The sequence below is a fragment of the Cheilinus undulatus genome, linkage group 4, assembly GCF_018320785.1.
Source record: "Cheilinus undulatus linkage group 4, ASM1832078v1, whole genome shotgun sequence".
NCBI classification, from domain to species: domain Eukaryota; kingdom Metazoa; phylum Chordata; class Actinopteri; order Labriformes; family Labridae; genus Cheilinus; species Cheilinus undulatus.
The window spans coordinates 34,984,401-35,008,239 of record NC_054868.1 but is presented as its reverse complement, the minus strand read 5'-3'; the positions used below and the strand labels follow the sequence as shown (position 1 = coordinate 35,008,239).

Below are 23,839 nucleotides of genomic sequence, written 5' to 3'. Positions count from 1 at the left end.
TAAGTAACTAATGTACTGCATCTCTCAGTGCCTAAAATAAAATACAGGCTTTTATTATTTTTATTTTTATTGGTAGTAGCAGTAGTGTAGTAGTAGTAGTCGTAGTATGTAAGGAACTAAGATATACATCATTTATAACTGTCCATTAGGGCGATGCTCCTAAACTAGTGTTGTAGTCAAGACCACACAATCTGAGACCAAGACATGCTCGAGACCAGAGTGCACCAAGACCAAGACAAGACCAAGACTTTTGTGGATCAAGACCCAGACAAGCTGAGACCAAGACAAGACAAAAAAACATAAAATTCAACAACAAAAATCTTCATAAGATTTAACAGTAAAAGAGTGCTCTCTCTTTAATTTTAGTGAAACCCTTGTTTCAAAGCACCACCTTATATGTATTAAAAAGCCACTGACAGGTCTGACATTGTTTTAAGTATCTGAAAATAAGAAGTTTATCTAGATTTGTCAGTTGAATCAGGCCTAAAATAAGTGTTAAAATGTATTTCTGACTAGAAATAAGATTGACTAGTTTGTTTGGATCTGAGTTAGGCACTTGAATCTATTTCCAAGGAGGCATAACAATCCGTGACCTAAAGGCAGCTGTTTTAAGTCAAATTAAAGTACAGATTTAAGACATTTATTAATCAGGAACAGATCAACTGAAAATGTCATCATATGCCTGAACAAAATCGTCAGTTGTCGATGGGGGGATTTCACATGAATTGAAGTAATTTGTTGTTTTAGCAAGGGCCTCTCTTTAATATCACATTAATGATGTGATGTAAAGAATAGCACATCAGTGGTGGTCTTGACCGGTCCTGATGGATGATTCCAAGTCCTGCCAGTTGGAGACAAGACCAAGACTTTTCGAAATGTGTTCTTGAGGCCAAGACCGTGCTCGAGTACTGCAATGCTACCCTAAACTCTTTTAGATGCAAACGACTCCAATCAAAGTTTGAGTGAAACCAATCAAGCAACTTAAATGTTTCCCCTTAATTTTCCAGTAATGCTACTTTTTATTGTGATGTGGTTAGTTTTAAATGCATTTGTTACTACAAACAATAAAGAGCACTGTCTTTGTACAGAAATCTTTTTGTATTTATCTGTAGTGAAGTAATAAGTCTATATTTATTATTCTTTTCCCAGATTTCTATGACCTCAGGTTGATGAAGTATTTCTTAGTTGCATAGCAATAGTATTTAATTCCTTTCATTAGCCAACAAAAATACCCCTGAGGGATTTGGAAATTGGGATTTGAAAGAACAAGTCCTCACTGCATTGTATATAAATCTCTCTAAACAGGTCAAACATTTTGGGGTTATTTCAATGCTGACTTTTCATTTAACTTAATTAAAGGCTAAACGTATTTTTATTTGTATGTTCAGCATTTTAGAATTAATATGCACACACCCATAAATAAGTATCATTCTTGATTTACATTATCATAATATATTCACCAATTTATTTAAGCATCAGTAAAATTTACAGGTTTGCTTTAACTACCAATGAACAAAATTAGTTTTTTTTAAATGATGTATAGACCATTCCATTTGCTATTTACATGATTTTTAAATACAGTTTAAATTTAGACTAAACACTAGTCAATAAATGCCTGAAACATCTTCTGTCCATAGTATAAGGGAAAATGGGATCTCGTGACTTGTTTTTTGCCGTACATGGTGCCAACAAACAAGAGTTGATATTGGGTTTCCATGGTTACACACAGTAAGACCATCTACAGGTCATCAGACTCTGGCACTTGAATGGGCTCAAGGGTGATGGTGGGCAGGATCAGGTGGGTGCCCTCAGATATCCAACCCTGGGCCGTCCTGTTGAAGGTGGGGCGCTTCATCCCTGGATCCTGCAGCTCAGGGTAACTGGGAGGGTTCAGGTCCACCTCAGGGAGCTTAAATGTGATTCCCCTGGGAGCTTTGTCGAAGCCACCATAAGGAGTGGCTACCCTGCAATGACACCAGGGTGAATTTTTGTCTTCGTCATGCTCTTTAAACACTACCTTGAATATAGATTTCTCACCTGTTAAAGCATTTGTACTGAGGCAGGTCTTCCCTAGGGTCTGGTGTTGGCATTCCCAGTTTAAGAGTTTCAGCGAGGTCAGGGTCTTTGAGTATGGCCTGCTCCCATGGGGAGTGATAGGATTTGGACATGGCTGTGGCGTTTGTCTTGTCTGCAGCAGTGTCTGTAAAAGACAACACAAGGAGTCACTGTTTCATCGTCAGATCATGTTGTGGGTACGGAAGGATCACATAGTTTGGTTCGCAGTGAAGGGTTAATGCTGGGTTGCTTTCCTTTTTTCATAGGCTTTGGAGTGGCAAGGATTATGAATAGAGACTGTGCTTAGAGAACACTCGCAGGCAGCCCGAGATGTCCATCACTGGGATCTGAGATCTTAAAATAGCACATAGTTGTAGAGTGCACTCATCATATAATGTGACGATGTCATGACACCCTACTGGAGCATTTTAGAATAAGCACAAGGCTCTGCCAGCTATTCAAGTATAATAAAGTATAACAAAATAAAACATTTAAAGCTTCCAGCTTGTAAAAATAAACACTGTTACGTACAAGGTTTCTGTCTGACCACAAGAGAACACCAGCTGTTGTGATTGTATGATACCAGTTGTTGTTATTATGACATCGTTACATAACCATGCAGCACATAACAGCTTAATTTTTTTGACAGCACTGCAGTAGAAGAATGATATAAAAATCATTTTTCCATAACCGAACTTCAATTTTTATGCTGAAATCAGACAGAACAGCAAAATTACCTGAGGCGGTGTTTTCAGTGTTTTCTGCAATAGCAGTATTCCCATCAGCTGGAGCATCCACTGTTATTTCCACTGTTTGTGCATTTGCAGTTAAAATGTCGCTCTGCAAATCAAAGTACATTACATGAACTTTGTTGATACATTAATTGAAACAAACCTTAACATGGATTAAAACATATTCTAATAGCAGCTAACTGCACAATCACACTCACACAGACACACATCATCAGGCACTGATAAACAAGAGGACAGCTCTTCATCAAGAGCAGGAGCAGTCTCCCTGAAGATCTGGCTGCATTAGGCACATGTCTCTGCTATCATCCACGGGTTGTGACACTTCTTCTCAAGAGCATTTTTCCTGATAAACGTGCTTGATGAGCAACACATGCACAAATGCACACATTTTTGAGATGTTAATGCAGAATGCTCTGGAGCCAAAACTCCAGAAAATGACAGTCAATAACATGCAAAAGGATACGATAAAGTCAAGCTCAGCTATTCAAATATTCAAAGTGGGTGAATAACACACACCTAGACTTACATTTAGCTGTGCGTTTGCCTCGTTCTGGATACTTTCAAATGTATATTTTTCTGATCTTCTCTGGCGCATTTTGAAAAGCCTGGACCCCCTGTTGGATAGCAATGATAACTCTTCCAACATTATGTCTTTCGGAGTGCTGAGCTTCTTTCCCAGATCCATGACGGCCCCTACCAATAAAAAAGTTAAGAAAAAATAAAGATATGATGAAAAAACAGTACAGCGTTTTATTTGTTTAAAATAATGGCAAGATTATAGCATTAGAAATCAACTGAAACATGTTATACATGCCAATGTCTAGCATTCAGTTAAGGGATGTTTTCATGTAAAATAGGGATGTATGATATCAGTATCAGTAGATATTAGCTTGCAAAGTTAAAGTCCCTGTAAAGTGAAATTCAAATTTGGTGTCTTAACACACTAGATATGTTATTTCTATATGCTATGTTATATGTTAGATATGTTTGAATAAGGTCGGTGTAAATATTTTAAAACATTTAGATCTATGTGTGACTGAACTTTTGATTTAGACCATTAGAAAGTTTTTCATGTTTGTCCTGGCTTGGTTTTATTTTAGCAAATATAGGGGCCCATGACATCACCGGACTTGATGGGGAGTTACCCCGCCTCCCTAATGCTGCAACAATATAAAATCACCAAGCAATTCATCTCAGTACAGTTTGTTGTTAGCCAATGACATTGTCTTCACTAAAAGCTAACAGCCAGCTACATGCTATGTCTTTGTTCACTGTGAGGTAGATCAACCACAGTGGCTCATGGGTCATTGAAAGCATCATAATGGAGAGATCTGCACCAGAAAACAGTACATTTAATCCCCAACTTCTGTCTCTCTGCCCTGGAATAGAGCCAGGCAGCTATGCAATAAAATTAATTTTATAATTTGAGAGGATCTTATTTCTCACAAGTGGGTGTGGCTATGGCTCTTTTAACTGACATGGCCACAGCATTCTAGAGCAGATTTAACTGGCTCATTTTCCATGACTTTGAAGCTTTATTTTAGAAACTTGGAGATGCCTCTCATGACTGAAATTCAGCCTGGTGGTTCATAACACAGTGGCCTGTCAAACAACAAACCTAAAATAACATTATTTTTATCACTTTACAGGGACTTTAATTACTTGGATAGACAGATGTGAACATTTTTGCCTACATTTATGGCCAATATATTTTCCAAGTTTATGGAGTTTTAGGCTGGGCCAGCTGGAGTCCTTTTCCTTGTTTATCCTCAATTCTTGAATTTTAAAGTGTGTTTTAAGTACTGAAATTTAGGCCCAAACTACACAAATAGGGGGTATCAATGTCAGTGTCACTTAGAATGATTTATAAATATCGGCATGTTGGATATGGGCAAAACTCCAATACCATGCATCCCTAAAAAGAAAAAACAACAAAAATGGGCTAAATTTTCATGTGACATTCAACCTAATCCTTAGTCCATTTTTTAAGATATTCCTACACCAAATAGCTCTATTTTCCTGTAGATAATTTCCTAATATCTCAAAGTTCCTGTGAAGAGTTTTATTTCTATGATATAATTATTCTAAATGCTCATCACCCCTGCTGTGGGATAGATGTCACACAAGGGGATTATATAGATGTTGCTGAATCAGCCATTGTTTACATTTTCCACTACAAAAATTCACTGTGAGTTAATGATTAGACATTTTGAATAATAAAGGATGATTTTTTAGGTGTTTTGTAGGTCATCAAAAGTAAAAGACCACATTAGCAAAGAAATAAGACTCACAGATTGTCCACAGGGGTTGCCATAAGCAGAACAGCAAAAAAGACCCCTTCAGGGGCTTTTATTTTTTTGTTAGAAACTGTTGTTTAAATGACTCAAAGGTCAAACTCTACAGCAGCCTCTCACCTGGACATGTACATGCATCAGGTGATGGCACATTTCTGCTGTGTATATTCATGAATATAATTATCACCATCTATCTTAGGATGGGGGAAATAATAGCAGCAGCTCCTTTTGACCCAACCCTCCTGTGAGTTTAATCCAGTCCTGGTTTTAGAGCTGCAAAGAGCTGGATAGATAATATAAAAATACACACAGAAATGTCATCGGATATAATCCTCTGCCAACAAGCTTTAAAGTGCGGCTCCATAAAAAACATAAATGGAATCACAAAATTCACATTTTCTAAGCCTTGTCATGGAAAATGAGTTGTCATTGTACTTGAGAATGAGTTTGTGGATGTCCGGGATGCTTCCTCATCCAGCACTATAGACGGTATGTACCCCAGCTGTCACGGGCCGTCACATAACAAAAAGCTACACAGTTGGTCCTTACGACTTCCCTCCCCTCTCCAGAAATAGACTTTTGTAAAGGACAACGACAAAGGATCAGCCACCATAGGTACTAAATCACCCCATTAGCTTATTTATGGAGGAGCTGGAGAGTAGCCCTGACATTTTGAACCTAGATCAGAAGTGATATCCTCTCTTGCAGCAGTGAGCCTCAAATCTAAAACCATACCATTGGTACCATGGACCTCTTGGCAAATAGCTGCTGCATGCTTCTTCCTCTCTCCAGTTGGCATTGTACAGAATTGTGACATTGTGGCTTTGGCAAGGTTGGCAGGAGTACTGGAAACACATACAGGACAGAGGATGTAGTCGTTCTTCCCAAGTCATAACAAAGAAGTTTTGTCCTGAAATTGTGACTCCAACATCAATGAACTGCCAGCATAAAGGCCTGGAATTTGGTGTGCATGTCATCATCATCATCACTTACTGCTGTCATGGAAACTGAATCTATTGTATATAACTTGGATACAAAACAGACAAAAAGGCAACATGGAGAGGTTCAAACTCAGGATACACATTGACTTTGTTGTAGTAATATAAATTGCGGTATTCTTCTCTGTTACTTGAAATATCAGTGTAATGAAGGCTACATGGATATTTGAGTCCTTAAAGTCTGCAGTGTCTCTCAGTCCCTACCAACATTTATAGCTACCCTCTTAAATAAATCTGCCATATCAGTGTTCGCCATGTTACAGTAATCTCTGCAGAGGTTACAATCATCAGATTACAATATATTACATAATCCCAAAGCCCCATTGTACGGACATCAGCACCACACATGTAATTCTTACATCCGCCCTTGTCACTGGATCCATTTCTTAGTAAGTGAGTAAATGTACGTGGAATCTCAGCTTAATGCTGCAACTTTGTGAAGGTCACGGGTTGAATATTGTGCTTTAAATTTGTGTGTGCAGGCAAATTAAAAGCTTGAAATACAATTCTGGCATTCTAAGTAAGGTAGTGAAATATGCAGAACATGATGAATGATACAACTCATATAGTGCAACTATATTTCTTAAAAATATTACATTTCCAATATCTCACCAACACTACATTTCTGCTTCTGCTTTTGTGACAAAAATGTTTCTGTGCAGACTAAAATGAGCAAAGCAATATCAATCTGCAGCCACAGAGTATTTAATCGATGATACTTTGAATCAGCTAGATTTAGTATACACCACTGCCCTTTATAGTGTGCTCGCATACATTTAGCGTCGTTTCTATGTTTATAAAATAAACCTTGTTGATGCTCATCCGTACCTGTGATGGTATCCCTGGTGTGCGACCTGTATCCTTGAAGAGGAGACACACAGAGGCTCAGGGGTCGACCTACAGTAGGTAGTGTGATCTTCCCTGATCTTCACACTCGCGGACACTAAAGCCAAACTGTGAGTGTGTCTCTGTGTCTGTTGTGAATGGAATGCAGCTTACATCAATAGGCTAAATTTAACCTGTCAAACACTCAAAACCACTCTCTAACACCATGGGGCAAGGAGAGCTACCAGAGAGAGAGAGGCGGGGGGAGGAGAGGATGGACATCACACACATGTTGTGTGTGTTGTTTGTTGAGGCTAGGACTCCCCTCAGACAGGTTTCTCTCCTCGTGCTGGGTCTTCATGCTGGTTATGAAGGGAACACTGAGCACAGCTGTTCCTTGTGTACCTCCCTCTTCATCACAGTCCTTGGATGATGATATACACATTGGTTTTGGAGTGTGTACTCATTAAAGAGACCCAAGGTTTGACTTCGACCCTCTAAACTTTTGTCCTCTCCCCTGATTATGTCCACTCTAATCACATAAAGAAAAAAATCTTTAAATAATGCACAGATCTGTGAGGGGTTAAAGGGCAGTGAGGTCTCATTGCTGAGAGAGTGGGCAGCTGATAAGAATCTCTGTCAAGCAGCATCAAGGTCATTACCCTGGCAGTGAAAGGTGTTTTCATACTGCAGACATACTGAACATTTAATCTCTTGTAATAAAATAAACTGTTGATACGTGAGAGAGGTCTTTGACATCATCTTAAAGTAACACTCTAGAAGATCGTAATTTATGAGGTTTTGGACCTCAACGATGTAAGTGGAGACTGGCAACATTATGGCGGTTCATAGACAAGGAACTGAAGAAATGTCTGCCGTATGAGCTCTCTGGAGAGGTCAACTTCTGCAGGGGGATCGAAAAACTCATCACCGTATAATTTGTGGTGTTTGCTTCCATGAATGAAAACGGCTCAATAAACACATGTAACCAGTTAAATTTTAGATAATGAACTAAAAAATCTGATATGAATTAAAAAATGTTGGAATTATAAACTTTTATGTTATAGAAATTATGGCATTAATCATAATTATTATTATCATTTTATCTTTAAAAAATGTATTTACTCATTCATTTTATTTAATTTTTATTATTTTTCATTGTTTTAGTCATTTCTTGTCATATAAGTTATTTTATGGCAATTACGCCATCACATAAACAGTACAACAGTGCATTTTTTGGGTGTGACAAGATCTTGTGCCACGAGATCTAGCGAGACTAAAACATTACAAGATTTCAAGTAAAAAAGGTCCTTAATTTGCAGCAGGTCTCTGAAGTAGTCCAGCTGAAGAGGAAAGAGCACTGCTCTCACCTCTGACACTCTAAAATCATTTGTGTAGCAGTTAGTAAAGAAACAGCTGATCCTCCCTCACCTGTCTGAATCACTGCTGACTTTTCCCGTGTTTGAGCCACACCTTACTGGACAACTAAAATATAAACCATCTCTGAAATAAATCCACTGTTGCTAAATTCCTGTAGTTACAGTAAGAGGGATATAGTGTTTGATTAGAGCATGTACGTAGAGACGGACTGCAAAGTGATAATGTTCATTACTTCCTCAACTTTTGCTTCTCTCCTCTCCTCTCCTGCTGCTGCTTTCATGCATATCTCATCAATCAGAAATTTGACTTTAGTAACGTAACACCACTACATATTATACTACACACTACAGCGGTTACCTTCATAGAATTAACGCCACCATAGAGGGTTTTAATTGCTCAAAAAAATCAGAGATATAGTCGCTAATTAACATGCTGTTTGATGTCTAACACACACACTCACCGCTAAATGAATGAGATGTGTACGTTATCAGGAGTGGAAAATAACTACATTTACTCAAGTTACTGTAATTGAGTAGCTTTTTCTGTGTACTTGTACTTCTTTGAGTACTTTTCAAAATCAGTACTTTAAGTACATTTTGAGGGAAGTATTGTAATTCTCTACATTTCAAAAATTACTGAGTAAAAAAAATGAACATTAAAAGCCAAATGGAAGAGGTTCTAGCTTTCTAGCAACAAGAAAATGGCCAAAAGTTTGACTTTCACACATGACAGTCAGTAGCGAGAGACTGATAACACATTTCATCCTAAAACAGCTGGTGCGTTTGACTTTAGGTTAATTCTCACCATAAAAACACAACATGGTTATAGATTCGTATTCTCTTGTAGTTATTTCACATTAAGAAAAGCTCATATTTTACTGTATAACCTCAAAAGTAGCTACTCAGTACTTTAAGTGCATTTGAAATGACTTCCTTTTACTTGAGTAGATTTATAGGTTGTTACTTTTACTTCTACTTGACAAAATTTGAACCAAGGCAACTTTACTTTTACTTGAGTACAATAGTCCAGTACTTTTTCCACCTCTGTATAATATATAACCCACACGTCAGACCAAATGAATAGATCCACATGAAATGACCACAAAACAATTTCCGACAAAAACATATCCTGCATTAGCAAACGCGTTACTGACAGGCAGATTTCTTTTGGTGTGTTTGGTTAACAGAGGATAAGAAATAGTTTGATTAAGTTGATGCAACTTTTTAGATTTCAGTCTGTTTTACACCCACTTTAAAAATATTTTCAAATTGTAAAGAAAGTTCAGGCTTATCAAACTGCTTTGATTATCCTTATTTTTATTGGAACTCAGTAGGAAGTAAAGTAATAAAGATGTGACTAAATACTAAAATGTATGAATATTTGATAAAAAGAGCTTTAGTTGAGTCATGATAAGAAACTTTACATAAGCAGCAGTGATGTTTTTAAAGTTTTCAAAAATATACTTGCAGTTACTGCATGTTAAATGTAAAATCTAATCTTGTCTCATCACACCACTAGTGTTCATACAAAATTACTTGGTTATGTATTCATAATCCATAAAGTTATGTGGAAAGTAACAGAAGACTGCAGCAAAAATGTATATTTGCTCTATTTTGATTTTGAACTGATATTTTTGTTTTTATGTTGTTTTATTTGTCAAATGTAAAGCATTCAGTGAGACAAAAAACAACACTTTTAAGGCTTAAGAGGTTTTTAATGTTTATCAGGTCTTCAGTGTGTGTTTTAGTCATGCAAAAACATGTCATCATGAAAAATGCAAGAATCTGGCAACATTGGTTATCTTAAAACACTGACACACAAAGGCAGAAACAACACAAAGTGTATAAAATCAAAGGTTTGCTCATCCATGAATGCATGTGGTATGTACTCCCCTTGACTTAGATATAAATACATAAATATAGCAAAATAAACAACCACTTTAAAAACTTAAATGTTTATTTTGGTTTAAATGAGACATGTGCGGCTATAGTATTTTTGCCTATTCCCAAAGGGATATAGAGTGAATATAATTAGCAGAATGTATCTTCACACTTTGATTATAGATGTTTCCATTGCAGTAACGGTGAGAGAAAAGACAAGTTAGAACTAAGTAATAAGTATCAGTGATGCTCATTGTATGAAATGCTCAGATTTAAAGACATTGCAACACTAAACTGATAAGTGATCAAAAATCTACATACCTGAAAGCCACACAAAATATTTTCACAGTGCCTTTTTCTCAAGAAATATTAATAACAAACTTTGTCAGAGTTACCAGCCGAACTCTTCATGTAGATTTCTTTTTTAAGCTGGCAGACACTTTAGACATTCGTTTAGCCCTCAAAACACCTTCCAAACATTTTTGAAACTATTCCAGGAGACCGGTCCTGTCCCAAGTCTGTCTGTAAAGTTTTAACACATAAAATGATCACTTCAAGCACACATAGCAGAGTCATATCTCATCTGCAACACTGCAATATAGTTAAAATAAGTTAACTGGCCTTTTTAACTTCATGAACACTTGTACCATGACACTCCTATCAACAACACAGCTTTGATAAATTGTCTAAAACCTCATAATCTCAGATAATTCTTCAAAAACACATGCCAGAAATAATCTGAATCTGTGTTTCATGATCCTCTCCACCACACTTTTGTCCTTTAACAGTAAATACTTGACCATTAATGTTAGTGATCAGGCATCATGCATTATGATCAGTGGCACTGCACTAGACTAAGGTACTTTGTAGGACTGGTTCATTGCTCCATGTATCCGTAAGAGGCCCTGCTTGCAGACCACAGAGGCTGTGCAGGTCTGAAGGGAGGCCCATAGAAGGTTGGCTTCTCAGGTGAAATCGTCCTGCTCATGGATGCTGCCTGAAATGCTGGGGCTGCATAATAATGACGCTCACTGACAGCTGCAGGATCAAGAGACACCCTGCGCTTCCATTCATCTGGAGGCTCTGGCAGAGATCTGCGCTGCCCTGCAGCTTTGACGTTAGAGGCAACAGATAATGGGAAGCTCTGAAACATAAAGGCCTCATCCACTGAGCCAACAGGGCTTCTGGATGCTGCCTCCCATGGTGTCGGTGGCTTGTGGTCTCTTTCCTGAAGGAATGTTTGCCTCTGTGTAGATGAATATGTTGGGTGGACTCCGGGCGTGTTCCTGGGTGACAGAAATCTGGGAGGATGTGTCAAATTCATCTGCTTGGGCAGGCTCAGAGAGCGGCTCCGACCAAATACCTGAAAGAAAAGAGGCATAAAAAAGGGTTGACTGGTGTGATGGCAGAGCAGCAGACTCTGCTGCCACCCACTGGCTTCACTGAGACCTAGATAACAAACACTGCCATACTGGCCTTGGGTTTTTTGTTTTAATTCTCATATTTTAAAAAATCTAATTTGCCATCTAGAGACTTGAGTTTTGCTAGAAATGAGAGCAGTATGAATTAAATATGTCTGGATTACTTGAATTATGTTATGTGACATATTGGGTTGTAATAAAATCTTGAACTTACCTGCTCATGGTTCATGTAACTAAAAAGTACAATGGCAATGTTTGGACAAAAAGAAATGTATGAAAGATCATTGAACTTTGCTTGAAAATAAACGTATTTTTGTCTCATCTTCTTAAAGGGACATTCTCTCTAAAAATGAGATGTGTCAAAAGCCTAGGACATTCAAAAAGTTTCATTAAAACAGCAGACCTCTACTTAGGATGGATGTGGGGAGGGTGGGCTAGTATTTGCTGGTATTTCTGTTAAATTCAAATTTTACAGAGCAAATAAATTAAGTTAAATTACCTTCTAACATTTTTATGAGGTAGCTAGTGAAACTAAAGACTTTTTTGGACTTTTGGGGGAAGTAAGGGGATAATTCTCTTAGATACAAGGTGGGGGGCACAGGGAAAAAGTTTTTGAACCTCTGGTGTATGGAAAAGCAGCCATAGCCCAGACTCTTTTCCACAATTAGTAAAATTGAGTGCCTCCCTCTCCAGCCCCCCGACAGCACTTTTTTTTCCCTTTATGGCTTGTTTGACTCATATTTTGTTAAAAAACAAAACAAAACAAAAAACATTATTGGTCGACTACAAACTCATTGGATTTAATTTACAATTCAGAAGAAGAGCTGTAAATGCTAGAAATTGAACTATGGCAAAGAAATCATTCTGGTGCTAACCCCTAACCCTATGATGATAATTAAAGGTGCAGTATGTAATATTTATATTTATATTTTCATACATTGGGAGGGTCCCCTCAATGGACCTCACCATCTTGGATTATTGCATCTTTCCACAGCACTGAAGAATGGATCAAATAAAACAAAACTGTTTTAAATATTAAGGTTATTAAACACTATTTTAGATAAACCTATTATGTTCCATTTTTGCCAGGTTTGTTCCACTAAATGCTACTAGGCTAAATATTACACCATACACCATTATCTTATAATGCATCAGAAGAATATCTGCTATTTTAAGCATTCAAAGCTTGTCTTTCAAGAATAGCTTCTCTGACCTTAATGGGTTGTTGTCAGGGCTTATATTTGTGTGTTTGACACAGGTTCAAGTGAATGGTTTTTAAGAACTCTTGATTGTGCTGAAATCAACTGCACAGCATTTACTTTATGTGGTATTTTCCCTTTACTGTTACTAATTTGTTTGAAAGAAAAAGTGCAATGTAAAAATGTAACATATGTTTTTTTTATGGGAGATTTCTTTTTGAAAAAAAAGTCAACCAGGGTTCCTGCAGATCCTTGGAAATTGTTAAAAAGTCTTATTTTTACTTTGTGTGAGGTCTTAAATTTCATTTGGCACTTTGAAGGAGACATGCCTTTTATTTACCAGCCAATTTATCTGATTTTTTATCATTCTTTTTTGCATACATGCATGGTCACATGGTAACTAACAGCACTTGCAGCAGTGCAGCCTGCACATAGCCTTCCTGTGTTAACTGTTTAGAATCAGCCCAGTAAACCTGCTGTGTGTAATGATAAATATCCCCATATGACATATTGATATAATGGAGGCATTTAATGCACCAAAAAAAAACATAAAATTTGGGCATTTATGGCCAAATAATTTCTCTTCCCTACATTATCTGACATTTCATAATCAGTACATTAAATCAGAAATTTCAGCCCTGGTTCACTGTACGGAGAAATCCCATGTGCCTTTCATTTTTGGCCATTTGCTGCACAATAATGGTATTAATTCTTCTCATTTCAGGTCTTAAAAAGGTCTTAAAAAGTCTTTAATTTAATTTTTAAAAGTCTATAGAAACCCTGTCATCACTGTTCTACAGTAGTATGTTGAAAATCAGCTAGGAGTCGAGCCGAACCTTTCACATTTAAATTCAAAGAAACGCTGATGATACACTGATAAAAGGCTGTGAACACAAACAGAACACATTTGTGTGGTCAGGTCTTGTATACAAACAAAAAGTTGTTTAATTGGCCAATACTGGTTTTGCTGAAGGTGCAGTCAATGTGAGTACATTCTTTATGAAAGTGTGAGGCAGTGAGGAGGGTTAAGGAAGAATAATAATGATTATAGAGTGCAGAAAAAAGGAAGCACATGACACAGATAAAAAGCACACAAGCAGGAGGAAAGAGAAATTTAATAGCATGACTGTGACAGGTTCAAGAAGTGCAATCGACATTGATATGTTTCACAGACAGAGGCACACGAGATGACTGTTTCCTATTGTAACTTAATTTCTAATGAAATAGCAGATAGTTAAAAATCCCTTTGATAACTTGTTCAGGTTTTACATCAAAGATGAGGATACAGAATGTCTGATGATTTCTCTGATAGTTAAATAACTGGCCATAACTGACAATTGCAGAAAATATATATCCATATAAAACACATGTAAAGTAATCAGGACTAATGATCACAACAAATGTTTTTACTCGTTGTGATGCCTTAAATGTTTGGAATGAGACAGAAGGAAATGCAAATTGAATGCATCCAAAGAAAGAAGTGCAGACAGTTTATCCCCAGACACACATAATGATAATATATATTCAGTATATATGGTTGCAAATGTGTGTAATTATTGTTCCAGTATATTTTGAGTTCAAATTAAGTATTATAGTGAGTAAATAAATGCTGTTATCTTTATATTTTCAGGGTCAATTGTGACTAAAATAAATAGATACTACTTATATCATACAAAAATAAAGCTGAAGAAAGAAAAACTTTAAAACTTGAGACCTTTGTTAGACAAGGCCCTCTTTACACATTATTGCACATTTAGCACTTCCTTAACCTTGCAAAGCAGATGGATACGCCCGTTTCCTTGTTTCTCACTGGCGAATCCATCTTGCAAAAACTCCCGTCTGAACCGTTTGGGCCCGGTTAGAAAGTGACAGGACCAATCAGCAACGAGGGGCAGTACTTTCGGGCGCGGCAGAGTCGTGATGTAAGCAAGCAGCAGCAAGAGGCTGGTGCAATTATGGTGGAAGACATTAGCGTGGATGCTGCTAAAGCGCCAGTTTTATCAGAACTTGACTACATGTCTTCTTTAAAAGAAGAACAAAGAAAAGCACTGAGTTGTTTTCTTTTCAAAAACGACAAAAGCGGTGTACTGACATGTCTGTAGTCGCCATGGTTCGCGTTATGCAGTTCTCTATGGAGTTACTCCTCGGCAGCGGCGCATGCGTACCTTGGTAGCGGTGACGGCATCACATGTTTTGTTGCTCTGAAAGGCCCGTAAAAATATGACAGACAGAACGTTCATCCAATCACCCTCCGAGTTTTTTTCAAAGGCTCTGCCCTTTCCAAAATGCTGTATATCGAAGGTTTTCCAGATGGATGTGAGAAACAAATCCATCTGGCGTGTCAGGTTAGCACTTCCTGAGAATCACTCATAATTTCTTAATCTCACATTTCCTTTTTAAAGCACACATACACCACTAAGTTTTAGGAAAACAATAAAAACTGATGGGTTTTTACTTACTTAGATCTAATGATTTAATTTACCATTAATATTTAAAGCCTGTTTTTGCAGGCCTTTTAATGCTTTCTAAACACTGGCAGCTTGGTATGTCATTGCATCTGCTCACTTTAAGGGATTTAGGATTTGGCCTACATTTAACAGTGCAAAATACATTTCCACCTGTTGAGTGTGACATTTTATCTGACACTAATTTGCAAATTCCATACTCCTCCAGTGTCTCATTTTTTTATGTCACCAAAGCTCGACCACATACAATATTAAATCTATTGTTGCATAGCAACAGACTTCCACTGTAAGCCGGTCACCACTGGTTTCTTAGCAGAAAACTTTGGCCGAGGTGCCATTTGACGTACGCCCCTAGCGATAAGAGATGCAGGAGAAAAAGCTGAAGCTATGCTTTCACCAAAAAATGACTTCTGGGAGGATGTGCTTGCAGGTCGGGAACTTTGTGCTTTCTGGCTGCGTTTGTGATGGGCTGTGGCAGTGTGCTTTTCATCCAAGTGCTTGCCAGTCACAAGAGGCTCAGCTGTTTTGGTGGTCTTGCTGGCAGAAGAATTTGGAGAACTTACCGGTACAGGAGACCTTGCAGGGACCTCTGCTTTGCTTTGAGCAGCAGGCTCAGGGGTTTTAAGGGCAGAATGAGAAAGGGCAGCTTTCTGTTTGCGGATTTTGATAGCCTCAAACTTTGATGCTGGGGTTGGTTTGGGGCTAGGGCTAGGGCTAGGGCTGGGGCTATTGGCCTCTGGGACTGCATCATACTTGAACAGAGATGAGTCCAACTGGTACGGCTGATGCTTCATAATATCTAAGGCATTGAGGTGCTTTAGGGGTGTTTTAGGTTTCTCTTTGGTCTTAGGCTTGAGTTTGGGGCTTGTGGAAGGGGGTTGCTTGGCTGCTGATGAAGGGTAGAAAGGAGAAAGAAGTGGATTGTAAGATAAAGGAGGTGGGGCACGAACATTGGAAGAATACCTCCAATGGTTTGGGAGAGAGGAGGTTGGGGAGGTGGATCTTGTTTTGTTAGCTTGAACCGTTTCAGCATCAACAACAAACTTCTCCATACGGGACTGTCTCTTGGCAAACAGCTCTGCACCTTTTCCCTTCATAGTTTTACCATCACCAGCTCGATTAATTCCTCTGCCTGCAACTCGACCCTGTGGAGAAGGCTGTGATGCTTTTGATTCATGGCCATATGACATCCCTGCTTGTGGTGGGCAAGAGGCGACTGATTGAGGAGCACTGTCTGATTTATTCCTCAAGGGTGAGGGTGCTTGATGAGGGCTGTACGTGGGACTGCGAGTATGCATACTCACAGGGGATTGAGGAGACTGTAGACTCCAGCTATTTGTGGTTGGCTGAAGGTGAAGCTGAGAGGAGGAGGCGACCGGACCCCAGGCACTGGCAGGTGTTTGAAGTGTTGCCTGAGTTTGATCCGGTGCCCAGTGGTTAGCCATCTGTTGAGACTGAGTCCAATCTTGCTGCTGTAAGTAATGCTGACTATGAGGCCCCACAGGGCTGTGAGAAGGTTGTGAAACTGGACTTCTTGTTGGAAGGTAGGGCTCACAAGAAGGGCTCGGTCTCATCCAAGGCGGGCAGTTTGGGTTGATGGTGGGTTTGGGAGCAACTGGAGGGGGATTCTTGAGTTTTACTGTTCTGGGTTGCATGAAGTTACAAGCCTCAGCACCAAGACTGAAAAAGTCCTCCTCTTGCTCAATATCAGACTTTCTTTCCCCTTTGTTTTGAAGCTGAAGACTTGGATCTTGCTGCAGCATTGCTGACTGTTTATTGGTGCCTTTCCGTTTTGGTTCTGGTAAGATGCCAGTCTTAATTGCTGGCACAGATATCCGCTCATCTCTTGATGCTATGATGTCTCCAGTGGGAGACCACACCTGTGGGTTAGTATTAATAGGCACAGGTACTCTAAATCTTGAGTCAGGCTTCTTTGACGTTGGAGCAACGCCACTAGGTATGACAGGAGCAGTTCTGCCATCTTGAAATCCTAGAAAAGGCTTTGCAGTTCTATTTGGCACCAACGGTCTGGACACATTGGATAAGTGGTTCATCTGTTGAAGGTTTTCTTGGTTTTCTTCATGCTGCTTGAAACTTTCCTCCATATAGCCAGCCTGATCAGGATGCATGTACATTTCCTTAGGGTTATAAATATTCTGAGCTTCTCTTGATCTTTCAGGTAATCCTTTACTCCTGAGTTCTTCACGCTCTGACACCATCTGATCCATCCGTTTGCGACGTTGGGCAAACATCAACACGCCTTTCCCTTTTGTTTCAGGTAGCGCCTCCATTTCTCGAAGACTTCCCCAATTCAGACTTAAATTATGCTCCTGCTGCTGAACAGAGTACTCCTCTTCAAACTCAGACTCACTTGTTGCCTCAAAGTTGTACTCAGCTGATCGGACTTCTTCAGTTTCTTCTTCTATTTGGTCTTCACTGTCAAACCTGTTTTCGCCAGTCCCGTAACTAACAAGTGTATACTTCTCAACCCTCTGGCGACGTTTCTTGAACAGCAAGGCCCCTTTATTCTGAGGGTTGGGTGCATTGGTTAGTAGCAGAGCCAGGCGCTTACATTTAGACTTGTTTTCCTTAGCTTGTCTTTCTGACTGGCTCTCGTTGTGACCGGGCCCTGAGACAAAGAACAGAGAAAGAGACGGAGAAAAAAGGGATAAGTCTCAGGTCAATCCTATGTCCACTTTCTTATCAAGATTTTTAGGTAGTCTCTGGAAGATTTTAAAGCTCAGCTTAGTAAACAAACTATGTTTTTTTTTTTTTTTTTTTTTGTATTCTTAACACTTTTGGGAATTGTTTTACACAGTTTAGCATTACTGAATCTCAGTCTTCAGATTGAGCCAAGCTTCCTCGTTATTTGATGTAAGTTCACTAAAGCAGAATTTTGAAGTTGCCCCTGCTGAAGCAAGCACACTAATAAAAGCATCATATTTACTTACAGCTAACTTTGGGGGGGTCCATGGGGCAAGTAAAGCTATCAGCTCACTTTCCATTGCAGTCAGTCTTACGATTGGAAAAGGGATCAGGTAACAGACCAGGGTGACACATGCTGGTGTCTGTCAAATTTGTTTCTGCCAGCCTCATCATATGGTCATATTTTATTCTTATCCTGCTCTGACTATTAAAGCCATGGGAATTCTCCCACTAAGTCCACCTAAAATAGACCCCACATTACAGCATGAAAATAACACACACCCATAGTGCTTTGCACGAGTTATTTATCCATAAAATTAAGTATTTTGCTCTACCCAACACCCATAGCAGTAACAAGCAGAAAGCTTAATTTAATGTTAAAATCAAATGTTGCCTGACATAGACATAGAACAACATCCTTTCTGTCTATAAATCATGCATGATTAAAAATTTTAAAGCATATACAGTATGTTCTACACTTGGCTTTACAAGCTTCAAATGTCTTCTTCAGTAACACAAGTGAAGGTAGGAGGTAGATACTTACGTGTGTGCCTTGTCCTGTGCCTGTCCGGTCTGCACAGATCTGTGTCAGACTCTGAGTTCCACTTCTCTGCCTGCTCAGCACTCTCAGCTGAAATTCCAAAGAAGACAGAAGCAGGAGGTGCTTCGCTGCTCCCTCCTTCCTCTGAGGATTCAACCCTTCTGTTCCCAGTCCTTGAGCCCTGCCTATTACTGGCTCCCAAGGGCTGTTCTGCGCTAAGGGTCAAGGCCAGGGTCATATTGGCAGTGCACCCAACAGAGGAGGAAGATGAGTGGGAGTGTGGCCGTGATATCTGGCCTCTTTGTGGCTCAGAGTCAGGAAGCTGTGGCTGTGGGGATAGTGATGTTGGTGAAGTCTGGATGCGAGGCGACTCTGTAATGGATTCTCTTGATTCACTAAGGTAGACCTCATCCTCTTCGTGGTATGAGACATCTTCTTCACTTCCACTGTGTTCAGGCGGGTACTGTGGCTCACGCGCAGATTCCCAGTCTATTGATCGACGGCATTCTGGGGACTCATCGTCAGACTTTCGGGTTTGAGCAGGCCTAGGGTCTGATTGGTACTCTACATCACTGGCCTCATCTTCATAGTAGGACTCTGCCAAGGACTCAGACGCACAGAGTTCCTGGGAACCATCTGAGCCCGACCAAGGGACCAAGTTATCATTGTTGTCTGGGTCCTCTGCTTCTGGATCCATCATTAACGATGCCTCACAATGTCCTAGGTGTCATCAGTACTACCTTTATTAAGAAAAAGACAGAGTCAGTTCCATTTAAGAGTTGATTTTGAAATGATTAGACACCCAAGTAGACTTTTGACTTCACTTTAAGTATGTCTGAATACATGCTGTAGTTAGTTGAACATTCAAACACTCAATTTAATGTGATGACGGTCAAATGGCATGCATAATCAATCAGTTCTAGCAATCATGGTTGAACCTCCTCTTATATAATATAATATAGATCTTCAGCATGAGCTCTCTTTATAAGATTTCTAACTACCATGTAATTGCCCAAGTTATTCCTATTCCCAATAGGGAGTGAAGCTTGGTTTTGGCAGTAGCAGCAGCATCAGGGCAGCCATCGCTCTAAATGGAATGGTATGTAATATCAAGGGGGAAACAGCATTCACATCCAACAGCATAGGCAAAACAATTGGGTGGCTGTTTTCCAAACTCCTGTTTGTACAGCAGGATTTTTCCTCCTCACATCTATCAAATCAACAAATATCAAGCTGTGAGCATTTCCATTTAAGAACTAGATCTGAGAGACTATTTGTTTGATGTGTAGTAGAATTACAAGGCCTTCAGTTCTTCAGCTGTAATGATAACCAGCTGTACTTACACCTTTTTTCAGCTAGTGCCCATTACTTTATTGGAAACAATTGGTTTCACAATCAACATCCATACATTTTAGAATACCTTTTTTTTTGAGAGAGAGAGAAATAAAAGGAGTTTGGTACAGAGCGCTTGAAATGTCCTCCATTCTCATGGCTTAAAATACAACAAAGTGAAGTTATCTTTGGCTACTGGACAAACATGATGGCAAGCACTCCATATTTGTCTGTTGTGCTAACCTTCGTGTGCCTGAAATGTCTCAAGCAGCAAACCATGCACTTTTACAAATATCATGAAAGAATACAGATTTGAATACACTTTCATGGCCATATTTTTTAACATCATGAGTGGTTTGCTTTGACCCATACACTGTCAACACTTTCTGACAGACAATGCTGTGTTTTCAGCCAAGTGATAGTTTCATTGAGCTGGTCAGTTTGACCTTGCATGAAGCCACAGGGTAATCATATAATATTAACCATGATAAGACCAGGCTTCTAGAGCAAAAATGTTAAATTTGTCCTCTATAGGGGCACCAAATACTGTTTTTGACAACTGCAAACAAAAGCCTTTGACTCTGATAACATTTATTACATCCCCCACGAGGTGGAGCCATAGTACTGCAATTCTGAATAGACACCTCTTGCTGTTCATCATCAGAAGGACATGTCATGAGTTTAGAAGCTTTATATATAGGTTTTTTACTTGTTGGATTCATGTTTTAGAAGTTGTTATGATGTATATCTCTGTACAAAACTAAATATTTAGGATGCGTTTGGTATGTTACATGATATACAGTACTATGCAGAACTTTTAGACATGTTTGGGGTAAAAACTGAGGCTGAAGTGAGGCATGTAATAGTGAGTAAGCCTGCCTGAGGGCACCTGTGGGTGGGAAAGTGGATTGGTACAACCCTGGCTGTGCTGTGGAACTCCTTGCATATTACCAGGGGCACAGGAAAATAATCAGTGAAAAAAGGACAATGTCCTCACCCTTAGGGCAGAGTGAGGGGTGGATGTAGAGAGTTAGCCTGGCCAAGGAAACTGTTCGGGCAGGCAGTAGGGTTGTCAAACACTCCTGGTCATGCTGGGAATGTCCCAAGGGCCAATGCCTGGTCAACAGAAATGCCTTTAAACTTGACCTTGGTTGCTTAGTGACACATGTGCGTTGACACCGCTTAAGCCATGGGTTGTGACACATCAGGCCCTGTGATGAATCCTTACCGTCCTACATGCCTTAAACTGATGCACATGACTGGAGAACAAAAACATGCCCACCATCAGTGACTTCACATATATCATTGTCCATTATCAACACCGCTTATCCCATTCTGGATTGCTGAGGGCTCAAGCCAGTCCCTGCTGTCAGTAGGTAAAGTGTGGTGTACAGTCTGGCCTAGTGAACCTAACAAGCATGTATTTGGACTGTCAGAGGTAGCTGAGGTATCTGGCAAGAACCTATGTGTTGAAGGAGATGAGGCCTTTGAAGATGTTTTTTGTTGTTTTTTAAGCCCTTTCCTTACAGATACTGTCTGATGGTTATTGGACTACAGTCGGCACCAGTAATGGCCTTCATTTGGGTCGAGCATCATCCCGTGTCTTGACGGACAGGGAATCGGATCATCCAGCTCAGCGCCGCTGCAAAATGTCTTCCTCAGCAGCTATGGCGCATTGCGAGAGGCCTTGCTTATGCAGCTCAACAATCTGACCACGTTCAAGACATAAAGCTTTTTTGCTTTTTCCATCAGGAGGTCATGACAGTGAGGATATCTGACAGAAAATGACATTGAATCCACATTTTGCGCAGATTTTGGCTTTTGAAGGCTGTGGTCTTAAACTTTTGATCTGCTGATGAACAGCCTGTTTCAGTTTAATAGTTGTTTTCAGTAAATTACTTACTCCAATTTTTTTTGTCTCACTCCCATTTCTTCTTTTTCATTTTGAAGCTCTACTTAGAACCTTCCAACAAGATCCAACAGTGCAAAATGCAAATTCTTGCAATTTTTTCAACTGGTCTTAAAATCATGATCAGGAGTGAATATGGATTCCTGGGCTTTTATCAAGCAAACGCCTCATTTGGCTGATGATAAATGTGTGTTTACAAGCCAGACATTGTGCATTAGTTTGACTGAAAGTCATTAATTCAGAACAGATAAAATAACACCATAACAACACGTTATTCTCAGTAAACATCAGGCCTTAGGACACACTTTAAAGTTTAAGGAATGAGGATGAAAAGAGAAAACTTAAGCTGAGGAGTGTCCATGAACTCTGCTTTAAATCGATGGCAGTTTAACTTAAACTTAACCTTAAATTCTGCCTATATGTAGCTATAAATATCTTCATAAGCTGTTTTATCTGCTGATACCAATTACAGGGTTTTTGAGCTAATATCTACCAATACTGATACTATGCTGAATATATTCTGCAGCCCTAATAAAATACAATTTGGTATAATAATTGGAAATTATAAGAATGAATGAAGACAAAACTCTGTGTTAAACAAATTGAGTTTTGGGGGTTCTGGTCACGTTATGGTTATATCTGGGTGCCCCGTGTACAAAAGCTGTCGCAGGTGGCCACAGTTTGAGGGCAGTCTATAGTTTCTATCTCACATGTCACCCCTCTCTTGTTCCTCATAACTGTCCTATCTAAGTAAAGACCAAAGGTGGAAATAGTTGGTGATTTAAATCTGATACACTGAATTAAATCTATTGTAGTGAGGTAGTGGGGTATTGTAGCCATTACTTAGCTCTAGACTGAGCTTAACTCATACTTTGCAGCACACAGACTAGTTGTTGGTTAACACAGCATTGTTGGATTGAAGATGGTTGAATTGTCAGACAAACTGCATTTGACTACATGACTTTTGATGCGGTTTGATGGCACAAAAGTCCTGTGACACATGCAGCTGCAGGATTACTAAAAAGGTACAGACTCTTGGACATGGTGTCCAACACCCACGCTTCTCTTCACACTTGGTTCCACTTGCTCAACCATCATTAAGCCTTGCTTTGGTGCTACTAGAGTTTCTGTTTCCTTCTATGGCAGTAAATCCAGTGTGTTGTCTCGTTGCCATGGAAACAGAAAGTCAGCATCCCTGACTGAAGAGTGAACTCCTGGTCTGTGAGATGACCCCCGCAAGGATCAGATGTTTCCATGTTATCGCATCATTATACCGTCTGTCTTATTAGCAGTGATCAGAAACACTCACAAAGGCTTTAGCTGGACTTTTAAGAAGCAAAAAGAGTCAAGATAAAGCAGAGACCAGTGGCTTCTCTCATAAATGTCCAAATTAATAACTATGCCAAAGAAAACTTTTTCAAATCAGTTCTGTTTGTACAGTTGTTTAGATAGACATACCATTAGGGAGATGTAACATATTAATGAATTTAAACAATAAAACATACCAAACTATTGTATGTTACTGATGACACTTTACTTAGCTGTTTCCTTAATTTCGACACAGATAAAAAGTTAAGTCTAAAGCAAGCAGACTTTAAGATCAAACTCAATCAGTAGAATAGATTCAACAAATTTATCATCACTGATACAAAACTGCAACAGCCACTATTGAAGGTTGAATCAAGAAGGTGAAAATACTTGCCAAACGTTCATCTCTACTTACAGTTTTCATCCCTGGATTTGGCATGAAAGGAAATGCCATCATTAACACTCGATATCCAGCATTGTAGACTTCACATCCTTTTGGTTTCTGTGGATGTTCAGGTCACCTCTACTGCACCATTGCTCATTCATGTGAGCTAC

At 39.2% G+C, this 23,839-nt stretch overlaps 2 protein-coding genes across 5 annotated transcripts; both read right to left on the bottom strand.

The window, feature by feature from the left end:
• Positions 1–85: 85 nt before the first annotated feature.
• Positions 86–7,036, bottom strand: myoz2b (myozenin 2b). 2 transcript variants are annotated; one of them, XM_041785769.1, is made up of 6 exons: positions 6,928–7,024; positions 5,837–5,946; positions 3,334–3,500; positions 2,793–2,895; positions 2,038–2,200; positions 86–1,964 (listed from the first exon to the last, which is right to left on the bottom strand). In XM_041785769.1, the coding sequence occupies exons 2-6, from the start codon at positions 5,916–5,918 to the stop codon at positions 1,739–1,741; spliced, it is 741 nt and encodes a 246-aa protein (XP_041641703.1). In that variant the 5' UTR covers positions 5,919–5,946; positions 6,928–7,024; the 3' UTR covers positions 86–1,738. The 2 variants fall into 2 exon arrangements, with proteins under 2 accessions (XP_041641703.1, XP_041641704.1); XM_041785770.1 differs by lacking the exon at positions 5,837–5,946 and having other exon boundaries at positions 6,928–7,036.
• Positions 7,037–10,007: 2,971 nt separating this feature from the next.
• synpo2b (synaptopodin 2b) lies at positions 10,008–23,818 on the bottom strand. Of its 3 annotated transcripts, none has more exons than XM_041785011.1 (4): positions 23,700–23,818; positions 18,739–19,475; positions 15,833–17,898; positions 10,008–11,547 (listed from the first exon to the last, which is right to left on the bottom strand). In XM_041785011.1, exons 2-4 carry the CDS (start codon positions 19,433–19,435, stop codon positions 11,062–11,064), a joined length of 3,249 nt encoding a protein of 1,082 aa, XP_041640945.1. In that variant the 5' UTR covers positions 19,436–19,475; positions 23,700–23,818; the 3' UTR covers positions 10,008–11,061. The 3 variants fall into 3 exon arrangements, with proteins under 3 accessions (XP_041640945.1, XP_041640947.1, XP_041640946.1); XM_041785013.1 differs by having other exon boundaries at positions 16,574–17,898; XM_041785012.1 differs by lacking the exon at positions 10,008–11,547 and having other exon boundaries at positions 14,819–17,898.
• Between the last annotated feature and the right edge of the window lie 21 nt (positions 23,819–23,839).

Excerpts from the sequence above, each read along its gene's own strand:
- myoz2b (XM_041785769.1), bottom strand. The coding sequence starts at position 5,918 with ATGTCACAATTCTGTACAATGCCAACTGGAGAGAGGAAGAAGCATGCA. Across the intron at positions 2,896-3,333 it reads AGGCAAACGCACAGCTAAAT|AGCGACATTTTAACTGCAAA; the intron begins GTAAGTCTAGGT and ends TTTGATTTGCAG. Across the intron at positions 2,201-2,792 it reads CACTGAAAACACCGCCTCAG|ACACTGCTGCAGACAAGACA; the intron begins GTAATTTTGCTG and ends TGTCTTTTACAG.
- synpo2b (XM_041785011.1), bottom strand. The coding sequence starts at position 19,435 with ATGATGGATCCAGAAGCAGAGGACCCAGACAACAATGATAACTTGGTC. Across the intron at positions 17,899-18,738 it reads GCACAGGACAAGGCACACAC|GGCCCGGTCACAACGAGAGC; the intron begins GTAAGTATCTAC and ends TCTTTGTCTCAG. Across the intron at positions 11,548-15,832 it reads CTGCAAGGTCTCCTGTACCG|GTATTTGGTCGGAGCCGCTC; the intron begins GTAAGTTCTCCA and ends CTTTTCTTTCAG.